The 25,768-nt window shown below is 33.5% G+C and overlaps 1 protein-coding gene across 2 annotated transcripts in view; it reads right to left on the bottom strand.

The window, feature by feature from the left end:
- LOC145254310 (uncharacterized) overlaps positions 1–25,768 on the bottom strand; it is a 169,339-nt gene that overhangs the window by 26,256 nt on the left and 117,315 nt on the right. For both annotated transcript variants that reach the window (XM_080113015.1, XM_080113013.1), the window contains exon 2: positions 19,559–20,611. In XM_080113015.1, the coding sequence (XP_079969141.1) occupies positions 19,559–19,946 (388 nt within the window). In that variant the 5' untranslated portion in view covers positions 19,947–20,611. The remainder of the gene's footprint in view (positions 1–19,558; positions 20,612–25,768) is intronic.

The raw sequence follows: 25,768 nt of genomic DNA, 5'->3' as shown, positions 1-25,768 counted from the left end.
TTGTGGGTGTATGTGTGCTTACTTGTGAGAGAATGTGCCTGTGTGAATATGTATGCGTGTATGAAATTGTATGTGTGTTTAGTAGTGTGTAGATAGCATGTATGTTCTCGCTGTGGGCACGTTAATGACATGTCCATTGCTGATTGGTGGATGACGAATCGCACTACTGGTCACTCTCTCTAGTCCATCATTACTTCTCCTACACTCATCACATGGTCAAGTATTCAGTCTGCCAAAGCGCGCAATGTCGAACTATTATTTATTTATTTATTCATTCATTTAATTTTAACAGGGAGAAAAGTAAAGAGTAGAGACGAGTTGTGCCTGGCAATAATGCAGTTATCATATGACAGTTTGATCGGAAACATTTAAATTTCTTGTATATTTTTTGTTTTTAATTTGATATATTCTTAATTATATGTTGAATATATCCTATCTCTATATTAATAAAATAGAGACAATTTTTCGGTTGAAAGTTTCGAGATTATTAAAAGAAAAGAAAACACTTTCATTCACAACTTTGACGCTCACCACTAAAGCGTGTTCATAGCCAACAATACGTACATTTAGCCCCTGTTTAATATATATTATGTTTATCTTGGTGGATCGCCTCTCCTAAATACGTAATCCCATCGAGAGAGTAGCAAAGTCTGGTGCAATTCAGTCTTCTCACGTAACTCCAAATCACCACTTACTTTATTCATAAGTCTTGCCGATTTATTATTTGATTTTCTACATATTAATATTAAATACATTCTACATTACGCTTATATATTTATTTAACAACCGCCCCTTTATTCTTAATAGTTGAATGGAATAACAGAATAAGTCGAAACTATCGATTCACAATAGTTGCATGTAATTACTCTTCGGAATAGGAGATCGTAAAAACGAACAACCCAACTTGACGGTTTCACTTACTAATAATATGAAAACAATGCGAGTTACTTGCATACACCATATTATTTAGTTAACTTCTTAATGCCATTAAACAAAGAATGCGAAATTTCTTTACCAATAAACATAAAATAGACTGCAAACAAGTTCTCACATTTAATTAAAGACTATTGACCTTTCCGGGAGTCCAAACGAAAGGTAAAAGAAATTTAAACTATGCAAAACACCTCACAAATACTTGAATATAATTTAATTATTTTCTATTCTTTCTTAAATGTACCTTGTAGAATAAAGACCGTGCTATTTTTCACATAGGATTTTCAAGTTAAATTAAAATTTTTCCGGTAACTTTTATAGCATTTTAAGCAAAGGGCACCCATTGCATGATTAACCGGTGCTCTTGCCAGTAAGTTTTTGTCTCTCTCCTTGCAGAAAGTGCTTGGATCTGTAATTAAAATTGTAAATTATGTGAAGACTCAGGCATTCAACTCTCGCCTATACAAAGAATTGAAAGATGAAATAAAACTATTTCTGGAGACTCAAGAAAAGAAAGATCTTACAGTTCACTTCAAAGATGAAGCATGGAATAAAGAGGTTGCGTACCTAACCGACATTTTTGACCGGCTGAACAAGCTCAATAAAGCTTCAAGGAAGCGAAAAACATATTCTCCTTTTTTTTTTTCTTTTTTCTTTTTTTCAGGATAGTCTTCGGACCTTTGTTTCCAAACTGTAGATCTGGCGTAGAAAAACTAATCATGGAAACATCGTTATGTTAGGAAAAAGAATTTTCTGTGATGATCGATGAGTCTCAGATTCATTTGGATCAGTTCCTCAAAGATGAGATTACCGAACGTCTTTAATCTTTAGAAAGTGGAAGTAGAACGTTACTTCTATCACAAGAACAGGAAGCCCTGGTAAGAAACCCATTTTGAACAGAGCTGTATGTGTCTAGCATCCTAGATGATATCTAAGATAAATTTCTGGATATAAAGAACGACTCTTCGGCTTCTGATCTGCTCAGGGTGAAATCCGTGACTCAGTTATTGTGCGCTATGTATCAAATGATACTCTAATGCTAGCATTAAAGATTTGCATGTCCTTATTCCATTTACTTCTACCTACTTGTGTGAGGCAGGATTCTCCACTCTTGTCCATATAAAAACAAAGAATAAGAACAGATAGGATGTTGGAGATGACATGAGGCTGGCTCTAACAAACACCCGGCCACAAATTTCAAAGCTGCTCAAAATGCAACATCAGGCATCTCATTAGCTTGGTTGAACAGCTTTTCCCACCTATATGATAGTATTATTTTAAGAAATATATATTCTTTTTATGAAATCAGATTAGACCAATGTGCTTCAATTTGGTAATAAATAATTACAGAATTTAAATATATTATTATATGCTTCTTTCTCCGCCATTCATAGAAAATAAAAAGAAAATTAAACTAGTCATTAGAGTAGTAAGAGTGACAGTCATCAGATAGGAAGCCATCAGTAGGAGATTTCATGAGTTTCAAACAATTAGATAAGGAATCGCGAGTTCTAAAAGTTTGGGAACCGCTGCCTTAACCTCTAAATTTGTTCTTAATGTCTCTGCGAGTATTCAAAAAAGTGTGGCTTGCTTTTCTCAGCTTGTCATCTAATTTACTTTGCAGTATCTGTACACATGATAAGCAAAATGTCACTATCTAAGTGACATAGTTATTTTTTTTACTTCTATCTAAGAATAATAACACTTCTGTATAGAAATCAATACAATAAAAAGAAGGATAATATGGAAGTAAAGAGATATACAGTTTATGAATTCTAGAATGGAATCAAAGTGTATTAAATACTTACATTGATTGTCACCCAATTGACCCCGTGTAGATCAGTAAATCTTCGTGTATATTAATAAAATTAAGTGGATTTTCCTTACACACTAAAGTCAGCATAGGAAAATAACAGAACACTTCGCACGAAAATCTTTTCCGTTAGCTAAGTTTTATTTAACATCAAGTTTCTTTTAATTAATGTTCTAATTTTTGGTTCCAAAAATATTCGCACGAAATCCACATTATAACAAGAATTGTATTTTACTTTCTTCTAAATGTTTGCGTGTGACTTTTGTGTGCGTTTGTTCCCTGTGGATTTCCAAACGGCCGAGCCGATTTTCTGCAATTTCACAGAAATATATCTGGGGTGTTTTTAGATAAGTTTTGTGTCGGAATGTCTCTGATATGTATCGAAAATTGTTAATCGAAAAAAATCCAATCAAAAAAGGGACAATCTGATTTTTAAAAAGTTAATACTCTTATATAACCTAACATTACAAGTGCATTTGAGAAGTTTTATAGCCTCACACACAAAAGGGCGCAGCGTGTAAAATCAATAGTAGTATATATATTCTTTTTTCTAAGAAAGAATGGTATTCGAAATGAATGTTTCTGTTTAGAGCACAATTAAATCATTATACTTGACTTTTGCATTTTCCACTTTCCTTCAAGCGATTATATAAAAAATAATTTTATAAAATCAATAGTAAATACTCTACTGCGGAACGTAAACAACAATGTTATTGACGGAAAGCTTGTGAAGCTTTGTCTTGCTATACCGCAGTGGGTCCCCGTATTAGAGCAGGCAATCAATTGCTTTGAGTGAAAAATAGGCGGTTTCTTTGATTTCTATGACAAGAAAAGTATTGGAAATGCGGAACATTTGTTCATCCTCTGCTATACCCCGACCGCCAAATATAATTATCTCAAACATCTCGTTTGAGCAAAAGTATCAAAGAGTGTTTAATAGTTTATAGGTGCTGGTTTTTGTAATAATATTCCAATTGACTAGGAATGTTTTATTGCTTGTATTTAAATCCTATAAATGTTGGGTAAGTCCGAGCTTTATTTATCTTTGATAACATTTTTCATTGGTGCCTATATAGAATTTTGTTGCTCTCTCTCTCTCTCTCTCTCTCTCTCTCTCTCTCTCTCTTTCTCTCTCTCTCTCTCTCTCTCTCTCTCTCTCTGTATATATATATAAATATATATATATGTATATATATAAATATATATATATATAATACATATAAACTGTGTCAATCGCTTAATTGCAGATTAGAAAAATATCAATATTTCACTAAATATACGTCACCCAAAAATGAAAATTGCATCATGAAATGACTGTTTCTAGGTTAGTTACTTCCCAAAATATTATTCAAATCTATGCGATATTCACGAAGTTATGACATTTTATTTATTATCAACTAATTGATACTGCCCAACGCTTTATTGCAGGGATTTTAAAATGCCAAAAAAAGACGATTAACGGTTATTGAAAAGGAAAGGATTGTTGCTGGACTCGCAGAAGGATTGTTCATCAAAGATTTAGCTATGGAGTTGGAAAGGAATCAAAGAACTCTGACTTCATTCGTGAATAACCCCAACACTAATTCCAGAAAGGATAAGGACACCAGGAGAAACATTTCACGTCGTGATATTCGGAAAATTCGTAGGGAAGCCAACCTAAACACAAACAACACCAGTGCTTTCATTTTTACAAGAGCGGGAATCGCTCCAAGATCCTGAAAAGCCCGATGTAATGTGTTGAATGTGATGGCAAGGTACATCAAAACTATTCCAAGGCCTTCATTGAGCAAATAACATCGGGAAAACGAAAGGCTTGGGCACAGAATTACATGAAAATGGATTTCCAACGTGTACTTTTTACAGATGAGACCCATGCTACTCTTGACGGTCGGGATGGATGGGCCAAATTTGGAACCCGAACGGAACTCCAACACCTTACAGAGTTCATCATAAAAGAAGAGTGGAGGCATCATGTTTTGGCCTGGATTCATATGGGATAAGTTGGTTGGACCATTCCGGGTTCCGGAGGGTGTAAAACTTACCAGCAATGCGTACACGGCCTTTTTGGATAAACATTAGTCACCATGGCTAGATGACCCACCATTGTCACGTCGCTTTCAATGATTTTTATGCATGACAATGCACCAACCCATTCTGTAAGTGCGACTGCAGCCTTCTTTACATCTTCTTTGGATAAACTCTTATGACCTGATCACCGTGTTCTCCAGACCTTAGCTCCGTTGAATATCTATGTATATATAGAAAGATATACGCATGCAGATATTTTACATGATATATGCTTGTGTAATATTTGCGTAAAAAGGTTATAGTAAACACAAATCTTTTTCTATATCTATTTATTTATGTATATATATATATTTGTTTAAAAAGTTTACTTACCAAACTCCTATGTCAGTTTTTGGTCTACAGATATAAAACTCAATATATAGGGATTCGAACCCATGCGAAACTTATATTTGGGTTTTAGCCGGGGGAAAACGGTTCAAACGTGTGAAAATTAAAAAAATGGAATTTGCTAGGTGAGTGTCGAACGATGGCATTACGAATATGCATGTGTAACATACTAACTATTGGTTCATGTTTTTATTTTTAACCTTGGAGCAAACACGTCTTCATATCTCAGGCATTAACGTAAAAGGAAAAAGGAAATCGTAAGCTAAACGTTTTGGTTTCGATTCTCGATGGTGGCGCACGAGTCATTTTTTTTTAACTTTTTAAGTCATAACTATATATATTGGGTCCAATATAATATAATAATAAATACGGAATCTGCATTAATCAAAATATCATATTTAAGCGTATTTTACGACCGGGCAATGATAGGCCGCTGCGTGTATCATGTATATATATATATATATATATATATATATATATATATATATATATATATATATATATATATATATGTACTACTCGTGACTCGTTGGATCAGTGTGTTATATTACTATGGAATTAATGTATGAGCGTGACACTTGTAACGTACAGAAAAGAGTTTTTTGTGGAATAGCAGAAACATTTCTATAAAAGTGCATTAAAATGAAAAACGAATATAAATAGATTTCTATGAATTGTTCTGTTTATAATATTTTTTCTTTTGAAAAAAAAACTTACAGCCATTGAAGTATAAGTGGTTAGCCATACTTATAGGTAAATGTGCATTGAACAGATACCATAATACTTTGAGTTAAATTCAAATTTTTATATATCTTTCAATTTAAACGCGAAAAAAAAAGAATTGGGACGCTGAAAGCGTACACAGTAAAACAATACGTTTTATTGTCACGTTGATTATTTATTTTTAACGCAATTTAAAAAAAAACATATTTTCGGTGTTATTCATTTATATTGGTAGTGTAGAAGAAAATGTATGAATGTTTTTAAGAAAATTGTATTAAAAATGGAAAATAAAATTTTAAAAATGAAGGCAGTGGGTAAATCGCCGTTGTAAAATGCTCTTATGGTTGTCAAAGGTTAAAGTAGATTTATTTATAAGAAAATTGCGTTAAAATAACTTAAACGTAATACGGAAATGGACGATGTAAAAAAATGGAGAAAGTATTAACATTTTTTTATTTGGATAATTTAAACGCGAAAAAAAAAATTGGGACGCTGAAAACGTACACAGAAAAACAATACGTTTTATTGTCGCGTTTATTATTTAGTATTATATATGTTGTATATAGAAAAAGGTCGATGATTAAACGTATTATTTGTAATCACGTTTTGCGTTTGCTTCCCATATCTTGAAGTTTTTCATTCAATAAATTTAAGATATTCGCTTTTCTAAGGACGTCCGTTTGTTCGAACGAAACCGATCCAACGATTTGTATTTATTTGTTTACGCTGTTATGGGTTTATATTTATGTACGCATGCGCAAGCGGAAGTCGTAAATCGGATAATGGGTTACAACACCCCTTACAAGGTTATTTGAGTTTTATAATTATATAGATAACAGTTTTTTGTTTAATAGTTATATATATATATATATATGTATATATATATATATATATATATATATATATATATAACTGTTACACAAACCTATGGTTTTTATATACTACACCGTTTTGAAATAAGCATGAAAAATACACAAAGAGTTTTATAAGTAATTCAATGTTTCAATCGTATACATCATCATACTCTAGCGACGATAAATGAATTTCAAAATGGCTACATTGTAGCAAATGGATTCAGACACTAACACGGACATTTGTGACTGTGTATTCTAACAGAAAAGTTTTGTTCGGCATTTGATTGGAAACACACAGTCTGAAAAGTTCACAATGGTTAAAACCTTTATATGTCCGATTTGCAAAGAAAGAAGAAGAATATAGTAGGAACACAATAGGAACTTTTGACAAAAAATCGAAATATCTTTGAAGGAAATGTTTCACAGTGTTTTCGACATTATGGTCAAGCGTTTCTGTAAGTCACAGAGAGGTGGAACCAGAACGCAATGTTCTCTTGTGTGAAAAATATGATTCTTTGATCTTAGCTTGTGCGTCTTTGTGTCTCAAACGATTTTGTCTACTTATAGCGTGTCAGTTACGCCAACTGTGAGCAGATAGATTGAGAGATAAAAATGGAGTGTGTCTCAGATATAGATAAATAGATAGGGAGCGAGTGTTTGTGGTGTATAAGTAGCTGATGATTCGTACCAACCATAAGTAGATAGATAAATAGATACATACATATATACGTACATAGACAGATAGATAGGATAATTGTCAGCGAAATATACATGTTATAATAATTGTCAGCGAAATATATATTTTATAATAATTGTCAGCGAAATATATATTTTTATAATTGTAAGCGAAATATATAATTTTTATAGTTGTCAGCGAAATTTATATTTTATAATAATTGTCAACGAAACATATATTTTATAATAATTGTCAGCGAAATATATATTTTATAATAATTGTTAGCGAAATATATATTTTTATAGTTGTCAGCGAAATATATAATTTTTATAGTTGTCAGCGAAATTTATATATTTTTTATAATTGTTAGCGAAAGTTATATATTTTTTATAATTGTTAGCGAAATATATATTTTTTATAATAACATTAGTTACTTTCATTTTCTCTACCGCTCTCCCTCGTCCTGGACTGTACCCTAATAAACAAAACACTTATCCTCGACACTAGCGCACAAGTGCATGTATTTGGTGACTTCAATGTCCACCACAGCAACTGGCTTGGATTCTCTATTTACACAGATGCAGCTGGTAGCACAACACATAGCTTCTCAATATCTCATTCCCTATCACAGATGGTTACGTTTCTAGCCCATTTCCCAGACCAGCAAGAACAACACGCATCACTTCTAGATCTGTTTCTGACCACAGTTCCCGATGATAGCGTAACGAATGCCCACAGCCCACTCGGAAACGTCCATCATGCAGTGATAATAGTTGAAATCGCCCTAAACTCATGTGCCAAAACTAAAGAGCCATTGCTCAAAGCAACGAGATATTATAAAACGGCTGACTAGGAAGCTATCAGGGATCTCATCAGAGAAGCCTCATGGCGAAATATCTTTTCACTTCCTGGTGAGCAGTACACAAATGAGACCACTGAATGGTTCAAAATAGCAATTGAAGCACATGCTCCCATGCGGAAGTTTTATAGCAAGTCCCACTCTCCCCAATGGTTTACTTCTACTTGTGCAACTGCCATTGATCAAAGGCAGCATGCTTACCGCAGATTTAACCGACATAAGTTAAATTCAAACAGACAGAAGTATATTGAAGCCAGAAGAAACTGTAATAAAGAAATAGCGACAGCTAAGAGAGAATTTATTGAAACCAACAAAAAACGTATCAAAGTCTAGACATTAAGAACCTGTGACATCTGGAAAATCTACAACAATGTAGTAAATAATGGGCAATAAACAATTCCCCTCTATCCAAAAATCATGAGGTTGTTTGCTCAGCAACCGAGAAGGCTAAAATGCTTGCCAGTCGGTTCGCCTCAGACTCCACACTGGACTCAGCTAACCACCCCCTCCCTTACTTTCCTTTGGTGACAGACGCTACACTAGACGATCTGTAAAATCACCCCTTCTAAGGTGCATGCTATCATAAAAAATCTTGACACTTCAAAAGCATGTGGACCTGATCTCATCCCGGCTGTGCTATTAAAAAAGTGCACCACCGAAGTAGCTGCAGTTCTCTCCAAACTTTACAACAAATGACTTAATGAAGCTTGCGCTCCGGCCTGCTGGAAAACTGGTACCAGTTTTCAAGAATTTGGGCGAAAGAACTGACCCACTAAATTATCGCCCCATTAGCCTCCTCCCACTTTTTTTCCAAAATATTTGAATTCATAATTAACCAAGCTCTAGTCCATCACCTTACAGGTGCTAAACTTCTGACCGACCAGCAATATGGATTTAGGCAAGCCCGTTCCACAGCAGACATCCTAACTGTAATCTCTGAACGTATATACCATTTACTGGACAAAGCAAGGGAAGGTAGAGCGGTACCTCTAGATACATCTAAAGCTTTTGACAGGGTATGGCATGAGGGTCTTCTCAGGAAAATCAGATCATACGGTATCACTGGAAGAATACTTAGCATAATTAAATCATTCTTAGATAAGATAAAAACCCATGTTGCTCTCGATGGTCGTACATCCAAACAATATGATATAAATGCGGGAATGCCTCAGGGGTCTATCCTTAGACCTCTATTATTCCTTATATTCATAAATGACCTCCCTGACAAAATTGTCTGTGAGAGGGGTATATATGCTGATGACACCACGCTCTATAACAGACAGGACAGGAAAACAAATGCACACATATCTAAAGAAATGGCAGAAACACTAGAGGATGACCTCCAATCTGTAGTAGAATGGGTACAAAAATGGATGGTCACATTCAATGCTGCCAAGACTAAGCTTATTTCCTTCAATAATTACAAGAAACCTTCTCTACCACCAATAGCAAGGGTTAAAGATTCTTTATCTGAAAGTACATCTTTTAAACTCCTCGGCCTAACGTTCACAGGAAATATGAACTGGAACAGATACATTGAGAGCATCTTCGGGACCGCTGCGAAGAATGTAGGTTCTCTCTACTCTGCTAGAAAGCTACTAACGCCCGAAAGTATCCTATACCTCTATAAGGCCACCATTCGACCATGTATGGAGTATTGTTGTCATATTTGGGCTGGTGCATCTGCCACTTGTCTCTCGCTCCTAGACAAGGTTCAAAAGAGAGTCGCCAACCTGATAGGTCCTGAACTGTCATCTAAGCTTCAGCCTCTGTCCCATCGATGAAATGTTGCATCCCTCTGCCTGTTCTACAAGTACTTTAACGGTGAACGCTCTGACGAACTGCAAGCACTTGTACCCCCTAGACGTAAATACCCCCGACAAACCCGACAAGCAGCTAAATCCTATCCCTTCATAGTAGAGATCTCTAGATCTAAGAGAGCCTTCTACTCCAGTAGTTTCTTTCGTCAGAACCGCTAGACTATGGAATTTCCTTCGGGTCCCTGCATCCCTAACTGTACTGACATGCAAAAGTTCAAGTGTAACGTGAACCGACATCTTGTTGCCCAACTCCCTAAATTATACCCATGTAGCTTATGTCCCTGATAGTAGCCCCCTACATCAAAGTGGCAATGTGTCTTGTTTGGAGTGAAAATGTAATTAAACAGAATTGTCAGCGAAATATATATTTTTTTTAATTGTCAGCAAAATATATGTATTGTTACTAACGTTCACCCCTAACAAGGTACATCGTCACGTGGATGTAAGAGGCTACTATTTGGGGCCATGTCTATGGAAGGATTAATAAGATATTGATTTACGTTACATTTAAACTTCTGCATATCAGTACAGTCAGGAAATAGGTAGCAGGAAGGAAATTCAAAAGTCTATCTGTTCAAGGGGTGAAAGGATTAGAGTAAAAAGCTTTCTGGCATTTAGGGACCTCAACAGTGAAGGGGTGTGATTTTGTTGCTAAGAGGATTTATCGGGGATATGTACGTCGAGGGAGCACAAGTGCAATAAGTTAATCAGAGCACATTCCATTAAAATATTTGTAAAACATGCACAGCGATGCAACACTGCAGTGATGAAACGGGGTTGGAGCTTAGTTGACAAAGTGGACCCTATTAGATTAAAGACTTTTTGGGGAGGACCCTATCCAAGAGGGAGAGACTAGTGGTAAATTCACCTTCCCACATGTGGCAACAATACTCCATGTGTTAATGTTGGCTTTATGGAGGTACATAAATATTCTTGTCACTTTTAAAAATACACTTATTTAAATTTTACGACGAGACGATATAATTTGATTGTGAAACAATTCATTTTAAAACGAGTAAAGTCGAAATCGTTACCTTAGCGACATCAAATTAGTTACCAATCAACAGCTTTGCTGATTGGATGATGTCGTGTTGTTAAATGTGCGTGCAAGGTGATAACGTACATACAAACATAAAATGCCTTTATATGCATCATTATTATTATGCATTATATATTTAAAATATCTTGAGTTTACAAAAATGGACTTTATTGTACAATAATATTAATTTAAAGCTGCTGCAAGTTGGGTTTTTTTTTCATTTTTCCATACAAACATAAGTAATGGAAATAATCTCAGAAATACTGAAAACCAGAAAATTAACAATGTTATCTGATGAGGAAATCTTCTCTTTGAAAATCTTAAAGAAGATTTATTTATCTTATTACTTTTCTAAACCCAAGTAAAGCATATTACTACTTAGGATCGTGTCTAACCAGATACTGTGAGCAGTTGAGCAGCGAGATGTCTGTTCACGTTATATTTTACTTCTGCGTGTTTATACAGTCAGAAAAGCAAAACAAAAAAAACAGGGAGAAGAATTCCAAAGTTTTGAGAGAAGAAATTATTAGAGTATTAAAGGTTTTCCAACATCTAGGGACCTCAACGGTTAGTTTTGCTGCTTGTCGTGCACAAGTATACATATCGATGGAAGCACAAGTGCTATAAGTTCATTAAAGCATATTCGATTGAAGTAGTTGTAAAATAGGTACAGGGATGCAACATTATGGCGATGGGATAGGGGTTGGAGCTTGACCGATAGTGCGCGACATAATTGGTTTGAATTTTTTTACCGTGTCTAAGAGTAAGAGACTGGAAGTAGATTTATCAGTTCAGATATAGCGATGATACTCAATGCATGGGCGAATTGTGGCTATGTAAATATATAGGATACTCTCTGGCTTGAGTAATTTTCTAGCATGGTAGAGAGAACCCACCTTCTTTGCAGTAGCCTTGGCAATGTGCTCACGGTATTTGTTGCAATTATGTTGCCTGCGAATGTTAAGCCGACGAGTTTTAAGGATAGGTTCCCACATAGAATGACATTTGTCATGGCCATCGATGTTTTTTGTAGTTATTAAAGAAAGCTTCGTTTTTGTTGTAGTGTTTTCACCCTACGAACAATAATAAACACTCCCACTTACTAAAAAGACCGGGAAAATATGTCTCATGGGGTTCTCACACGATTATGTACGAGTTTTGCACCCGTGGCAGTCGGATTGACGTATACCCACACTCTATATTTGTTGTATTTGCTTTTCTGTTCAATATATTTTTTCAGAAACTATCAAGTTGTGTCTTTTTTCCGGACCTGTACTGGACCACAACAGTCTTAGTTGCATTAAGTGCTACTACCTATTTATGGACGCAGACTGAAAGTCGTTTACTAGTGTTTCTGTTATTGACTTGGACATGTGTACATTCGTCTTTCTCTGATGTTTATTATAAAGCATGGTATCATTATATATACTCATCGCGGGCACAGTTTTATCAGGGAGATCGTTTATGGATATCAGGAATAATAAAGGTCTAAGAATCCACCCCTGAGGAACACTTGCATTAATATGATGTTATTTAAACGCAGGAATATCTAGACCCGCCTCAATTTTATCTTGTCTGAAAAAGGAATTAATTATGTTTATTCGTTCAGAAATGCGATATGATTTGATTTGCATGAGAAGTTGTTGAAAATTTAGAGAGTTTAAAGCTGAGAAGTGATAGAAAATGATGTAAGAATCTGGTTTTTGAAATTAAAAAAATATATGAATTATATTGAAATAATTACTTATGACCGGGGATCACATTTTCGACGCAATTTGAATTGAAAGACTCAAGAAGAGCAAAAGTGTTACATACTTTATAAATCATGATCCTCGAGAATCTTCTTTGCGAACTCTTCTCAGTGACGCAAAGGTTTTCATGTGTCAGAATTTGGTCATGACTCATTTGAAAACTGGCATTTCTAAAGTATTTCTTATGGATGAATTTTGGCTGACAAATGATTAATCGATGAATTTTTTCTCATGTGTATGCAACCATAACCTTAAAAAAGCAACTAGAAACCAGCAGAGTGATGATATTGGCTGAAATTATCGACTTAATATTAATTAGATTTTTTTCAATCTTGCTATTTCTTGGACAAGATATTCCTTGAATATTACAAAAGTTTGCATTGCAGTTTCAAAGTAAAGTAATTATGTACAACATTGCTTTTTTTCTTAAATTTAAATGTATTCGAGGTAAGAATATAATGACGTGTCCATCGCTATCTCTTTATCTGAATCTGATTGAAAAGTCAATTGAGGATATGAGATAAAATGCTAAGACAGATAGAAACAAAACGATAGATATATACGACAAAAAACACGGCCACCTTTTAATACGCAAAAAAAAGGATGGCTTACTTCTCTCCAGAAATAAAGAAAGATAAATACAAGTTCACCGAAGCTTTTTCTGATAAAAGTCCGACCATTGGCTGGTGAAAACAAGAGCAAGAATAAAAAAGGATCTAATTGGTCAAGTAGTAAAATTTAATACCACGTGTAAATATAAAAACATGCTGTAACATCAATTTCATGATGTGAAATATTCACTTCGCTATAGCTTTTCATTGGAAAATCGCTACTAATTTTTTAAGGGGATAACAAGTTTAGGGGGTTGATTAAGTCAAACTTAAGCATGTTTTAAATGCGTCGAAGTGTTGTATTTTTGGCGTGCTTACACTAATGACGATAAACAGAAATGTATAAAAATACAATAAAATGTATTTATTGTCGATGGCGATGAACGGGTGAGGTGAATGAGGAAGGATGGTGCACAGGAATTTAGGGTTATTTTTCTCAGACTCGATCGCCAATCGATTATCGATCTCAATTTCGGTTTAATCTTTCACATGCATGCATCCACATGCAAATGCATATTCTGGAATTTCGCCTTCGCTGTCAATTACTATATTTCTAACAATCGATCGGGGTTTATTTTTTTTTCGTCCAGATGTGTGTCAATGCCAAGTACGTTTTATTACTGCTAGGTGACATTTCTGATACACTTGGTCCGTATATTAAACAGAATAGAGACATTAATCTTGACTATTTTCTAAAGCTTTCTTTTATTTACTAGGTATCGATGAAAAAAGCATGCCCTTTACTAGTTATAGCACCAATCCTAATCTATATAGCAATAAAAATTCCGAAATCGATGTCGAAACACTGAATTCGATTTCATTTTATAAATATAGTGCTAGTGATCAAAAATGCCGAAGTCGAATTCGAGAACCAAATTTTGGTTTTCTCTTTTTTCACATTTTTATGAATTGCCACACTTCAAAGACAATAGCTACCCGAGGATAAGACTTAAGGAGATTGGCAGCTTGAGGATAAAATAGTTCTGTGTGAGGAAAAATAAAATGGTGGATGAAATGAATTAAACCATGTTGTAGGCTGTAGGGAGCAGTCACGGGTGGGAAGTTCTGGGAAGGGAAAGAAACTGTTTGTAAAGCTCATTGGATACTTTAGTAATGTCTAAGACGTTGTTTGATTGAATGACGAATGTTAATAATACGAAAAATTATAAATTAACTCATAAACTAATAAAAGACGTTATGAGCAATTTCTCCCTCAACTATTCGGTACGGAAGTTGATGATCATTAATGCTTGTTAATCGAGAGGTTGAGGATCATTCTCTATCATATATATATATATATATATATATATATATATATTATAAATCTATGCGTAAACTTTAAGTATTTACTTCAACAGTGCTCAATACGTACGTAGAGCTAGTTAGTAAGTTATAAAATATATATGGCGATTAAGCTACTCTGAATATTCTGCGTTTCATCCACTCTAGGATTCTTCAGGCTTATGCTCGCGATTGCCATATATATTTTAACTTACTATATATATATATATATATATATATATATATATATATATATATATATGTGGGGGGGCAGCATCTTTCTCTTATGCAGGGGAGAATTCCTATTTGTTTGTTATTTTTTGTTATTCATTTTTTTTTCATTTTGCGGGTAAAGTGTCGAGCGTCCTGTTCGATTGTGGAAAGAAATTTTCCAGTTATGGAAGCCCTCTTCATTCACATGAACAAACCAACCAGCAATTAGGCTCAATAGAAGGAGGAGGTCACGCTTAAGTGCTTTTAACGATTTTAAACGATTTAATCGGCTTTTTCAATAAATACAGAAAACGCAATTTTTTTTTAATTCATCCTTCGCCTGAAGACGACTTATGGAAGTCGAAAACATTCGCGACTATGGCAAATTTCTTTTTACACTAGAACAAAATGTTTGAACAATGTCCAGCCAAATGGAAAAAAACAACCAAAAAAGAAACAAACAGGAATTATCCCTGTTGTTCAATGAAAAATATATGAATACATTAAAATCGATAAAATAGTGTAAATATCACCAAACACAATTGCAACTACTCTTTCGATTTTTTTTATGATTTATGTAATTATACCCATATTCTTTTTATTTTCTTTTAAAGTTGATGAGTTTTTATTCTTTTGATGCGTCATGACGGAAAAGATTTAAAAATTGACATAATCTCTCTCTCTCTCTCTCTCTCTCTATATATATATATATATATATATATATATATATATATATATATATATATTGTCAATTGATACATAAAGTTTTAATTATGTTTTAGCTTAACAGACAAATAGACAGACTTAGAGAAAAATCTAATATATAAAAAGCTATATGTCTGTCGGTCTGTCTCCATATTTCAAACTCTATCCCTCCCGAAACTAAAAGTCGCATTGCGGCGCTAGTAACCTCGAATGGTTGGATTTTTTATGAGTCTTTAACCGGTTAAAATAGATTTTAAGTGGTTAAATTGGTCAAAATTGAAAAAATCGTTAAACATTTTTAAACATTCATCTTATTTTTTTTAATGTTAATTATATTATATGCACGTTACGTTGATATAGCGGTAACGTCGCCAGTTTTAAATGCTTCGGTTTCGATTCCAGCTGATGGCACCCAAATACTTTTTTTGTTTTGAAGTCATGACTATATAATCTAATATATAAAAGCCTATACGTCTGTCTGTCTCCTTATTTTCTAACTCTAAAAATCGCAGAGCGGCGCTAGGAGCCTCAAATGATTAGATATTTTACAGACCGTTCTTTTATGGGTTTTAGCTGGTTAAATATTTTAAGGGATCAAGAATGGGTCAGAATTCAAGATTCGTTATATATTTTGTACATTTATCTTAGTTCATTTTTAATCAGATCATATGCGTGTCATTTTAGTACAGTGGTAACGTCACCAGCTTTGATTGTTACAGTTTTGCTTTCGGTTTCGATACGAGCTGATGGCACCCAAATACTTTTTTTTACTTTTTAAATCACGACTCTATAATAATATATACGAAATTTGAACAAAATAAAATATCATATTTTAGTGTATTTTACGACAGGGCAAAGCCGGGCGCCTCGACTGCTAGTCTAATATATAAAAAGCTATATGTCTGTCTGTCTGTCTGTCTGTCTCCATATTTTCAAACTCTATCTACTCCGAAACTAAAAGTCGCAGAGCAGCGCAAGGGGCCTCAAATGATTGGATTTTTTCAGTTTCCGTTCTGTCTCCACTTGGATCTTCCGATCCTTCTGTTGTATCAATTAAGATAAAAATGAAATGTAATAAGCCCTCTGACGTACCTCTTCATCGTATAGTATATCGATACATTGTGGCTGACTGGGATAACTTCCGTACATATATATCAGATCTACCTCTGCGTTCCATGTTTAAAAAGGGTGTGTCCTCTATAGTATCAGACCTGACGGAATAGTTAATTGTAGATATAGACCGTTTATACACTCGAAAAAGTTTCAGCAAAAACCTAACAGCCATCCATGGTTCTCTCCAGAGTGTGCTGCTGCCATGGCGCACAGAAATCACTTTTTCCATTGCTTCCAACGTATTAAGACTAAAGCCATTTTCAGGACTGCCAACAACGATTGTAAGAAAATAATAAAGAACGCAAGCGAGTTGTATTCTCAGTTTGTCAAGTCCAAAGTAGCTGAGCAGCGGCTTGGCTACCACCAGTTTTGGCAAATAGCAAGCAGAATCCTGAACAGAAGCGTGTGCTCTATCCCAACTATCATCAATGGACATGAAGTAATCTCGTCAGCATCAGATAAAGAACTTTGCAGCTAATTCTTTGTGACCAATGCCGCCAACCCCCAATATTTCCTCCTATATCAGAGAACACGCTATGTGATATACAAATATCTGTATGTGATGTTGCCAAGCTAATCAAAAATCTTGATTCCAGTAAAGCAACCGGCCCTGACGGTATTCCAATTATAGTACTCAAAAAACTTCAATCAGAACTAGTGGCCATGCTTACAAAACTGTTTAAACGTTGTCTTAAGGAAAATTGCTTCCCATCACCTTGGAAAATCTCATCAGTATGTCCTGTATTTAAGAATTCAGGTGATCGCACATCTCTTTCTCAGTACATGGCAATAAGTCTCCTGTGCGTCATGAGTAAGTTGCTGGAATCTGTGTTAAATACAGAAGTAATCAACCATCTCAGCAAAAATAACCTTCTTAGTGACACACAATATGGTTTCCGTTCTGCTAGATCTACAAACAGATGTGCTTACAGTTATATCTCATAGAATTAGTGAATCTCTCGACCGAGGCAACCTTTCTAGGGCAATTAATCTTGACATATCAAAGGCCTTTGATATGGTATGGCATAAAGGTTTACTTCACAAGATCTCCAGCTATGGTATATCTGAAAATAGCTTTTCAATTATTAAATCATTTGTCTCTCATAGATTCATAAGAGTAGCAGTTGATGTGCAGAAATCAGAAGCTCACAGTATTAATGTTGGAGCGCCTCAGGGGTCAATCCTGAGCCCAACTCTCCTCCTGATCTACATTAATGATCTTCCAAATCACATCCTTACACCATTCGTAGACATTTATACTGATGACACTACCATCTATGGTAGCACATCTAAGACCGTAAACGATCAAGTTCTCTCTGATTCTCTCTCCTCTGATTTTGAGCACCTGGTACAATGGGGAAAGAGGTGGCTGGTTATTTTTAATGCATCTAAAATCAAGCTTTCATCTTTACATCATCAACGCTCTGATCCCCATCTGGCATCAATTGAAATGAATGGCTCCCGTCTTGGGGAAGCCTCATGTTTTGACAAGTTTCTTGGCTTGATCTTTACTTCTGATGTGAAATGGAACACGTATATCAAATCTGTTTCCTAGGCCGCTGGAAAATGGTGGAATCCTTCTATCAATCCAGTAGATATCTTACTGCTGATGCAATTCTCTATCTATATAAGAGCCAGACACGTCTAAGGATAGAGTACTGTTACCACTTCTGGGCAGGAGATGCTTGTCCTGCCTTGATAGAGTTCAAAATAGACTTCGTAGCCTCGTAGGATATGTCATTTTCTTTTCCCTGCAATCTCTATCCCACAGAAGAGATGTTGCGAGTTTGTCTCTGCTTTATCGTTATTTTTATGGAAAGTACTCGACTGAGCTTCAATCTATCGTCTAGCAGAAAACACTATCAATAATTCCTCCACTCTTTATCTGTACCTAAACCTAAACGTAGATTCCATGAACAAAGCTTCTTTCTTAGAACTGCACGCCTGTGGCACTGTCTTCCGTTTTCCTGCTTTCCGGTTGACTACAATCTTCAAGTCCAACGTAAACAAGTTCTTGATGAGCCGTTCCACTTAAGTTAACAAATTTACCGAATTTCCATTACTAACGATTACTATATTGTCCTTTTGACTACTGTACACTCTTAAACCTTATCCTCGAGTGGTCTCTGGGTCTTGTGATGCCTATGTAAAAAATGAACGTTTTTATGTGTCTTTAACTGATGAAATAGTTTTAAGGGGTCAAAAATGAGTAAAAATTGAAAAAATTTGTGTACATTTTGTGCATTCAGCTTAGTTTATTTTTAATTTTTAATTTTTCATCATTTCATATGCGTGCCATGTTGGTGCAGTGGTAACGTCACCAGCTTTGAATGCTACAGTTTTTCTTTCGATTTCGATTCTAGCTGATGGCACCCAAATACTTTTATTTTTACTATTGAAATCACGACTCTATAATGATATATACGAAATCCAGACAAATTAAAATATCATATTTAAGCGTATTTTACGACCGGACAAAGCAGGGTGCCCCCACCAGCTAGTATAATATATATAAATAATATGTATGTAGAAAACACGTTTAAGATCTCTGAAGAATTCTCTAACGTCTTTGTAAAATATAATGTTGTCATTTGTCCATTTCTGATCTGTGAATTATTCCTGTCAGTGGTAGCGATAACAATCGGGAGAAGTAAATTCTATGTTAACGTCTAAGCACCACTCGACTTTAAACCGGCTACTATCACAACAACTAGCCGTTAAAAATAGAATCAGAATTTAAAATATCTCTTACCGTCAAATTCTTCCGGGATGGTTACGTCATTGTGAAGAGTATCTGGGTTTAAGTTGCTTTTACTGGGTTCGTTTATATTAGACGCTATCAAATGTCGTGTTTCTCTGGTCGAGTAAAGTAAAATTCGTTCCTGTGTAAGACTGAATGGAATCGGTAGGCTGGTTCGTGGGCCTCGACCCTCCATCTGATAACGGACGACTCTTGGGAGACTAAATTGCTCGACAATTTCGTCTATTGTGTAACCACGATCGCTCCATTTTATGTCGACGTCCTCATCGCTGCTCTCCGTACTTCCGGTGCTTCCATTGTTACTGTGAAAGGATCCAATGTTGTCGGCATCGGCCTTTGCAGCTGATGCATAATGGTGGTGCAAAGCTTTTCGACTCATTTTGTAGATACTGCTATCGACTCAGATATACATAATTTAGTTAAAGTTATATGTTCGATTTCAGAAATGCCCCTGAACTTTTTAACATATAATTTTACCTATGGTCTCTGGACACGTTACAACAAAAGAATGGTATTAAGTTAGATAAACACAAACAAAACAAATAAAATCACTATGTAAAAGTCTTGTGACGTATATTATGTTCAGGTGATTATAAAAAGTTGTGTTGCTTTTTTTGTTTTAATTAAAAAAAAAAACATTTTTAATAAAAGATACACGTCTGTCCAAAATATTAAATATCCAGAATCTGAAAATACCCTCAAATCGGTAAATTGTGTATATCGGTAATTAGACTGCTACAGTTTATTAGTTTATCTTTTTTGTTACTATTAACTTTAAATCTAAAGTAAATACACAAATTTGAATATGAAAAATTCAGTATTTGTTGAATCAATAATCAAACGAAATATATTTCTTATGTTCCGTTTAAAGTAGATTATTAAATTTGTTAGATTTTTCCTAAAGATAAGATCCGTATTTTTAGACTGAAAATCGATTAGTGTGACTGACGTTACTTTAGTCCAAATATCTGTTCTTGTAACAAACAATCATTTCAAAAGTTGGATGGTCATGGCAGTATGGAGTCCATGTTCTGCTCGAAAAACCTGCAAAATAAAAATCAAACATAAAAATTAATTTCGGGAATAAAGAAAAAAATTCTTAGTCAATTAATAATCCAATATATTTAATAATTAAATGTTTATCAATACAACCTTTTATCTCTCTCCATCACACGCTAACACATACACCAATCACACACATATATATGTATATATAGTAGCTGTACATCTTTTTTTTTCCTTTACAGAAGTACATATCTAGAAAATTTGAAAATCTTACACTACCTACTATATTGTGCGACACATTATGTTGGTAAATAAATAAATTATAATTTAAAATTATTGAAATCCGTCAATATTGGGATTATTCTTTTACTTCATTCAATGGTGTTCCTTTACAAGACTGCATTTTCATAGCCTTTAAACACAACTCCTAACACACACACACAAACACACACAAACACACACTATTTATATATATATATATATATATATATATATATATATATATATATATATATATATATATATATATATATATATATATATATAGAGTTATGTCTCGGAAGTAGAGTGAAAAGCACATCTTATTTTTCTTTTATTAATATTATTTTTTTTCCTTGTACGCATGTTTGTAAAATTATTCCATGGATTTCTGCCTTTGGATTATTATGGACCATCTTCTTCCAATTACGGGATTTCATTGGATTTTACTTGTACAAATGGAAATTCTTTTAACTTTCTTGAAGTTTTACATTTGGATTTTACCATCACTGGATTTTTTATCTTCCACCAGACTATCCATTCATGTGTAATCACCTTTTTCTTTACCATATTCCCTCTGCTTAACTTATTTCGTTTTCAAGTAAGATCTTTGACTTACTTGTTGTTTCATCAAATACTTCTGCATGCAAAATCCGATCCCGCATTTTGCTAATTCCTACCCTCTGATGAGAAGGAGAGTATTTCTTCGAAACTCCGCGGATTAAGGACTATCCATTTATCTAGTGTTTCCTTTTCAGATTAAATATGTTTTTAACTCATTTCAAAGTGTTTTTTAACATATTTTATTAACTGTTTGCTCATATTATAAGCTCTATTTCCTATTTGGTTTTATCGAGCTTTTATATCTGGCTAAGACAATTTTATAAATATTAATTCTTTAATATTTATAATTTACTTTAATTTTACCATCTTTGATCATTTTGGTAAATTCAGTTGTAATTTTCATTTTATATATATATATATATATATATATATATATATATATATATATATATATATATATATATATAATTATTTTTTTACTATAATAATTAAATACCTACAGACACTAGTGTTTCATCCTTTCGGGATTCTTCAGTGCAGGTTGTCACGATTACTACCAGTCGAACGATATATATATATATATATATATATATATATATATATATATATATATTGTGTACAGAAAGTTGTTAGTTGAGACAGGTCATTGGTACCGTCGGTTTCAAGCCCGATAATAAGGCCCGTTTAAGGTATCCTTATCGAGCTCTCTTCAGCCAATATTAAGAATATGGAATTCTTTTTCCAAAAAAACTAATCATATATATATATATATATATATATATATATTATTTATTATTTTCATTTATATATATGTAATATATATAATATGTAATATATACATGTAATATATATAAATATATACAATTGAATAAGAATATTTTTCATGAAACACATGCACATATATATAATTTAAAAATTGGCATAATAATTCCATGAATGATTCTGCGCTACGAAACATGTACTGTCAAGAATTGAACAATTCAATATACTTAAAAAAATAAACAGTAAGATGAACAACATCTTCAAATTTGGAATATCGACTTTTCTCATTTATTTTTATATGCTTTCAAGTTACATCAAGCTTCATAAATAAAAGGATTGGTATAAATAAAAGGTCAATTTTTTAAAAAATTATTCTATCCTTAATTAATCAGAAGAAAATAGAGGAATATGGACATAATTACAAAATCCGAGAATCGGAAGTGAAGTTGCAATTGTGTTGTTATGTTGTTTCTTTTTGTTTGTTTTTTTACGCTCTATTTGAATTTGAATTATATTAAACCTTTTTGCCTTATTTTGTAGATGGTACAGCGCCATATTTGAATTTTAATGATATTAAACCTTTTTGCCTTATTTTGTAGATGGTACAACGCCATATTTGAATTTTAATTATATTTAACTTTTTTGCCTTATTTTGTAGATGGTACAGCGCCATATTTGAATTTTAATGATATTAAACCTTTTTGCCTTATTTTGTAGATGGTACAGCGCCATATTTGAATTTTAATGATATTAAACCTTTTTGCCTTATTTTGTAGATGGTAATGCGCCATATTTGAATTTTTATGATATTAAACCTTTTTGCCTTATTTTGTAGATGGTACAGCGCCATATTTGAATTTTAATGATATTAAACCTTTTTGCCTTATTTTGTAGATGGTACAGCGCCATATTTGAATTTTAATGATATTAAACCTTTTTGCCTTATTTTGTAGATGGTAATGCGCCATATTTGAATTTTTATGATATTAAACCTTTTTGCCTTATTTTGTAGATGGTACAGCGCCATATTTGAATTTTAATGATATTAAACCTTTTTGCCTTATTTTGTAGATGGTATAGCGCCATATTTGAATTTTAATGATATTAAACCTTTTTGCCTTATTTTGGAGATGGTACGCCATATTTGAATTTTAATGATATTAAACCTTTTTGCCTTATTTTGTAGATGGTATAGCGCCATATTTGAATTTTAATGATATTAAACCTTTTTGCCTTATTTTGGAGATGGTACGCCATATTTGAATTTTAATGATATTAAACCTTTTTGCCTTATTTTGTAGATGGTGCAGAGCCATATTTGAATTTTAATATTAAACCTTTTTGCCTTATTTTGTGGATGGTACAGCGCCATATTTGAATTTTAATGATATTAAACCTTTTTGCCTTATTTTGTAGATGGCATGACGCCATTTTTGAATTTTAATGATATTAAACCTTTTTGCCTTATTTTGGAGATGGTATAGCGCCATATTTGAATTTTAATGATAATAAACCTTTTTGCCTTATTTTGGAGATGGTACGCCATATTTGAATTTTAATGATATTAAACCTTTTTGCCTTATTTTGTAGATGGTACAGAGCCATATTTGAATTTTAATATTAAACCTTTTTGCCTTATTTTGTAGATGGTACAGCGCCATCTTTGAATTCTAATGACATTAAAACTACATTTTTATATAAAACTACTGGGGAGCGTGGTCATAAAATACGCTTAAATATATCTTAATTTATGCAGACTTCGTATTCTATATTGCAGAGCCAATTCTTGATTGAATATTATACTGTCCATAATATATGGTAGTGATTTCAAAATTAAAAAAAATGCCTTCAGTTCCATCAAATATAATCGAAACCAAAATATTTAGCGCTCCACCTACGTTCCCTGCCGTTTAAGCTATCGACAGATAGATAAGAGTTAAAACTAAAACACTTCAAGCTATGAACAAATTTGCGCATTGAGTAAAAGTAATAGAAATATGTCGGCAAGTTTAAATAAACGTTTTGCATTTCAACTTGCCGACATATTTCTGTATGTGTTATTCATCCAAACAAAGATTTTGCTCGTTATAAACCATCCTTGGCGTATGGTTACTATTTTCTGTTAATTTCAGTGTTATGTGACCAGTAGTTAGAGAGTTTATTGGTTAGCTATTTTCACACGGATACATACACATACATGTATCTACTGTTTCATATATAGATAATTGTAATTTGGTTCACTAGAAAATAAACTATGTGGTCATAAAAGTGGGAAATCAAAATTCAAAGTGAGTTTAAGAACATTTTTATGATTTGTATAATTTGGACTACTGTTCTTCTCTTTGGTTTCATTCTCTCAACGTTTCGACCGATGCAAACTCGTATATTCTTGATATGTTCCGGAAAAGGGATTATCTGTTTGAAGTAGCTGAAAGGTCTTAGCTATGATAATCGGGTCATACAATCTTGCAAGTCGTCTCATTGATCGGATGTTTGTGATGATAGCCGGAAAAATGATTAAATGCAACGTAGTCGTTGGCTCCACCATTAAATGACAAAACCAGAAAATGTACCGATATTGACGACTCACGTGCCAAGTTAATGTCGCGCCCGCATTTTATGGCGCTGCGTGGGCGTAACGCCACGGAGTGAAATGTATATATAAATATTAAGATCAGAAGGAAGAGAGAGAAGATATGAAAAAGGAAAGGTAAGCTTGACTAGCATGCAAGTCTTCTCCTTCTACACTATCAAAAACGAACCGAGTGAGTCCCAGAGAGATTTACTAGCGATAAATAGAAATCAAGATATAATACACTTGTTGTGTTATAAGTGTCAGCATTTCGTGTGTGAAATAAAGCAAATAAATAACTCTTTTTCGGCTATAAAATAATTCGAACTTGTAAGATTTGAGAAAACCATTCTTAACATGAGGTGCTGGGGCATTGAAAAAACTCCAATTCGCTTAAAAATTATTTTCTTTATAAAAATGAAACTACTTTATCACTTTACATGATTTTGGTGTATGATATTTTCTTTCCATCACAAGTACGTACATCATACAGTTTTCTTTTTGTTTTTTGTTTTTATAATTGAGAAATTTTGAACAAGTTCCAAAACAACTTTGACTGTGATAAGGTTGCATGCTTTAAATTGTGAACATATATATTTTGTTTAAAAAAATTTTTTTTTTTATCTTACAAAAAGAAAAAAAATGTAGTTTGTTGGTAAAATATTTTCATAATGTAACAGATACAACTTTTGGGCCCACTTTAAAAGTAATGACAACGTTACATAAGCTTATGCTTTCAACGTATTAATCGACGTTTTCATCAGGTTTATATTTATGGCTTACACCAGTCGATCATATTTTTATGAGGAGGTATGACGTTAGCTGGCGTTACAACTTACTGTAGTAATTCATAAAAATAAAACTGGAAATAAATATATACAAATAAACTAAAAAAAAATAAAAATAAAAATAAATATTTACAAATCCGGGCCGGCATTTTCTCTTTTTTTTAACAAAAGTTTTTATTGCTGTTACCATCCCATCTTGACACGACTTAAAAGTCCCTCGCTGCCACCTATTCATCTAGCCCGGCCGCGTTT

The sequence above is a fragment of the Euprymna scolopes genome, chromosome 3, assembly GCF_053919585.1.
Source record: "Euprymna scolopes isolate OS-2025 chromosome 3, ASM5391958v1, whole genome shotgun sequence".
NCBI classification, from domain to species: Eukaryota; Metazoa; Mollusca; class Cephalopoda; order Sepiida; family Sepiolidae; genus Euprymna; species Euprymna scolopes.
This window is presented reverse-complemented; position numbering and strand designations above follow the sequence as displayed.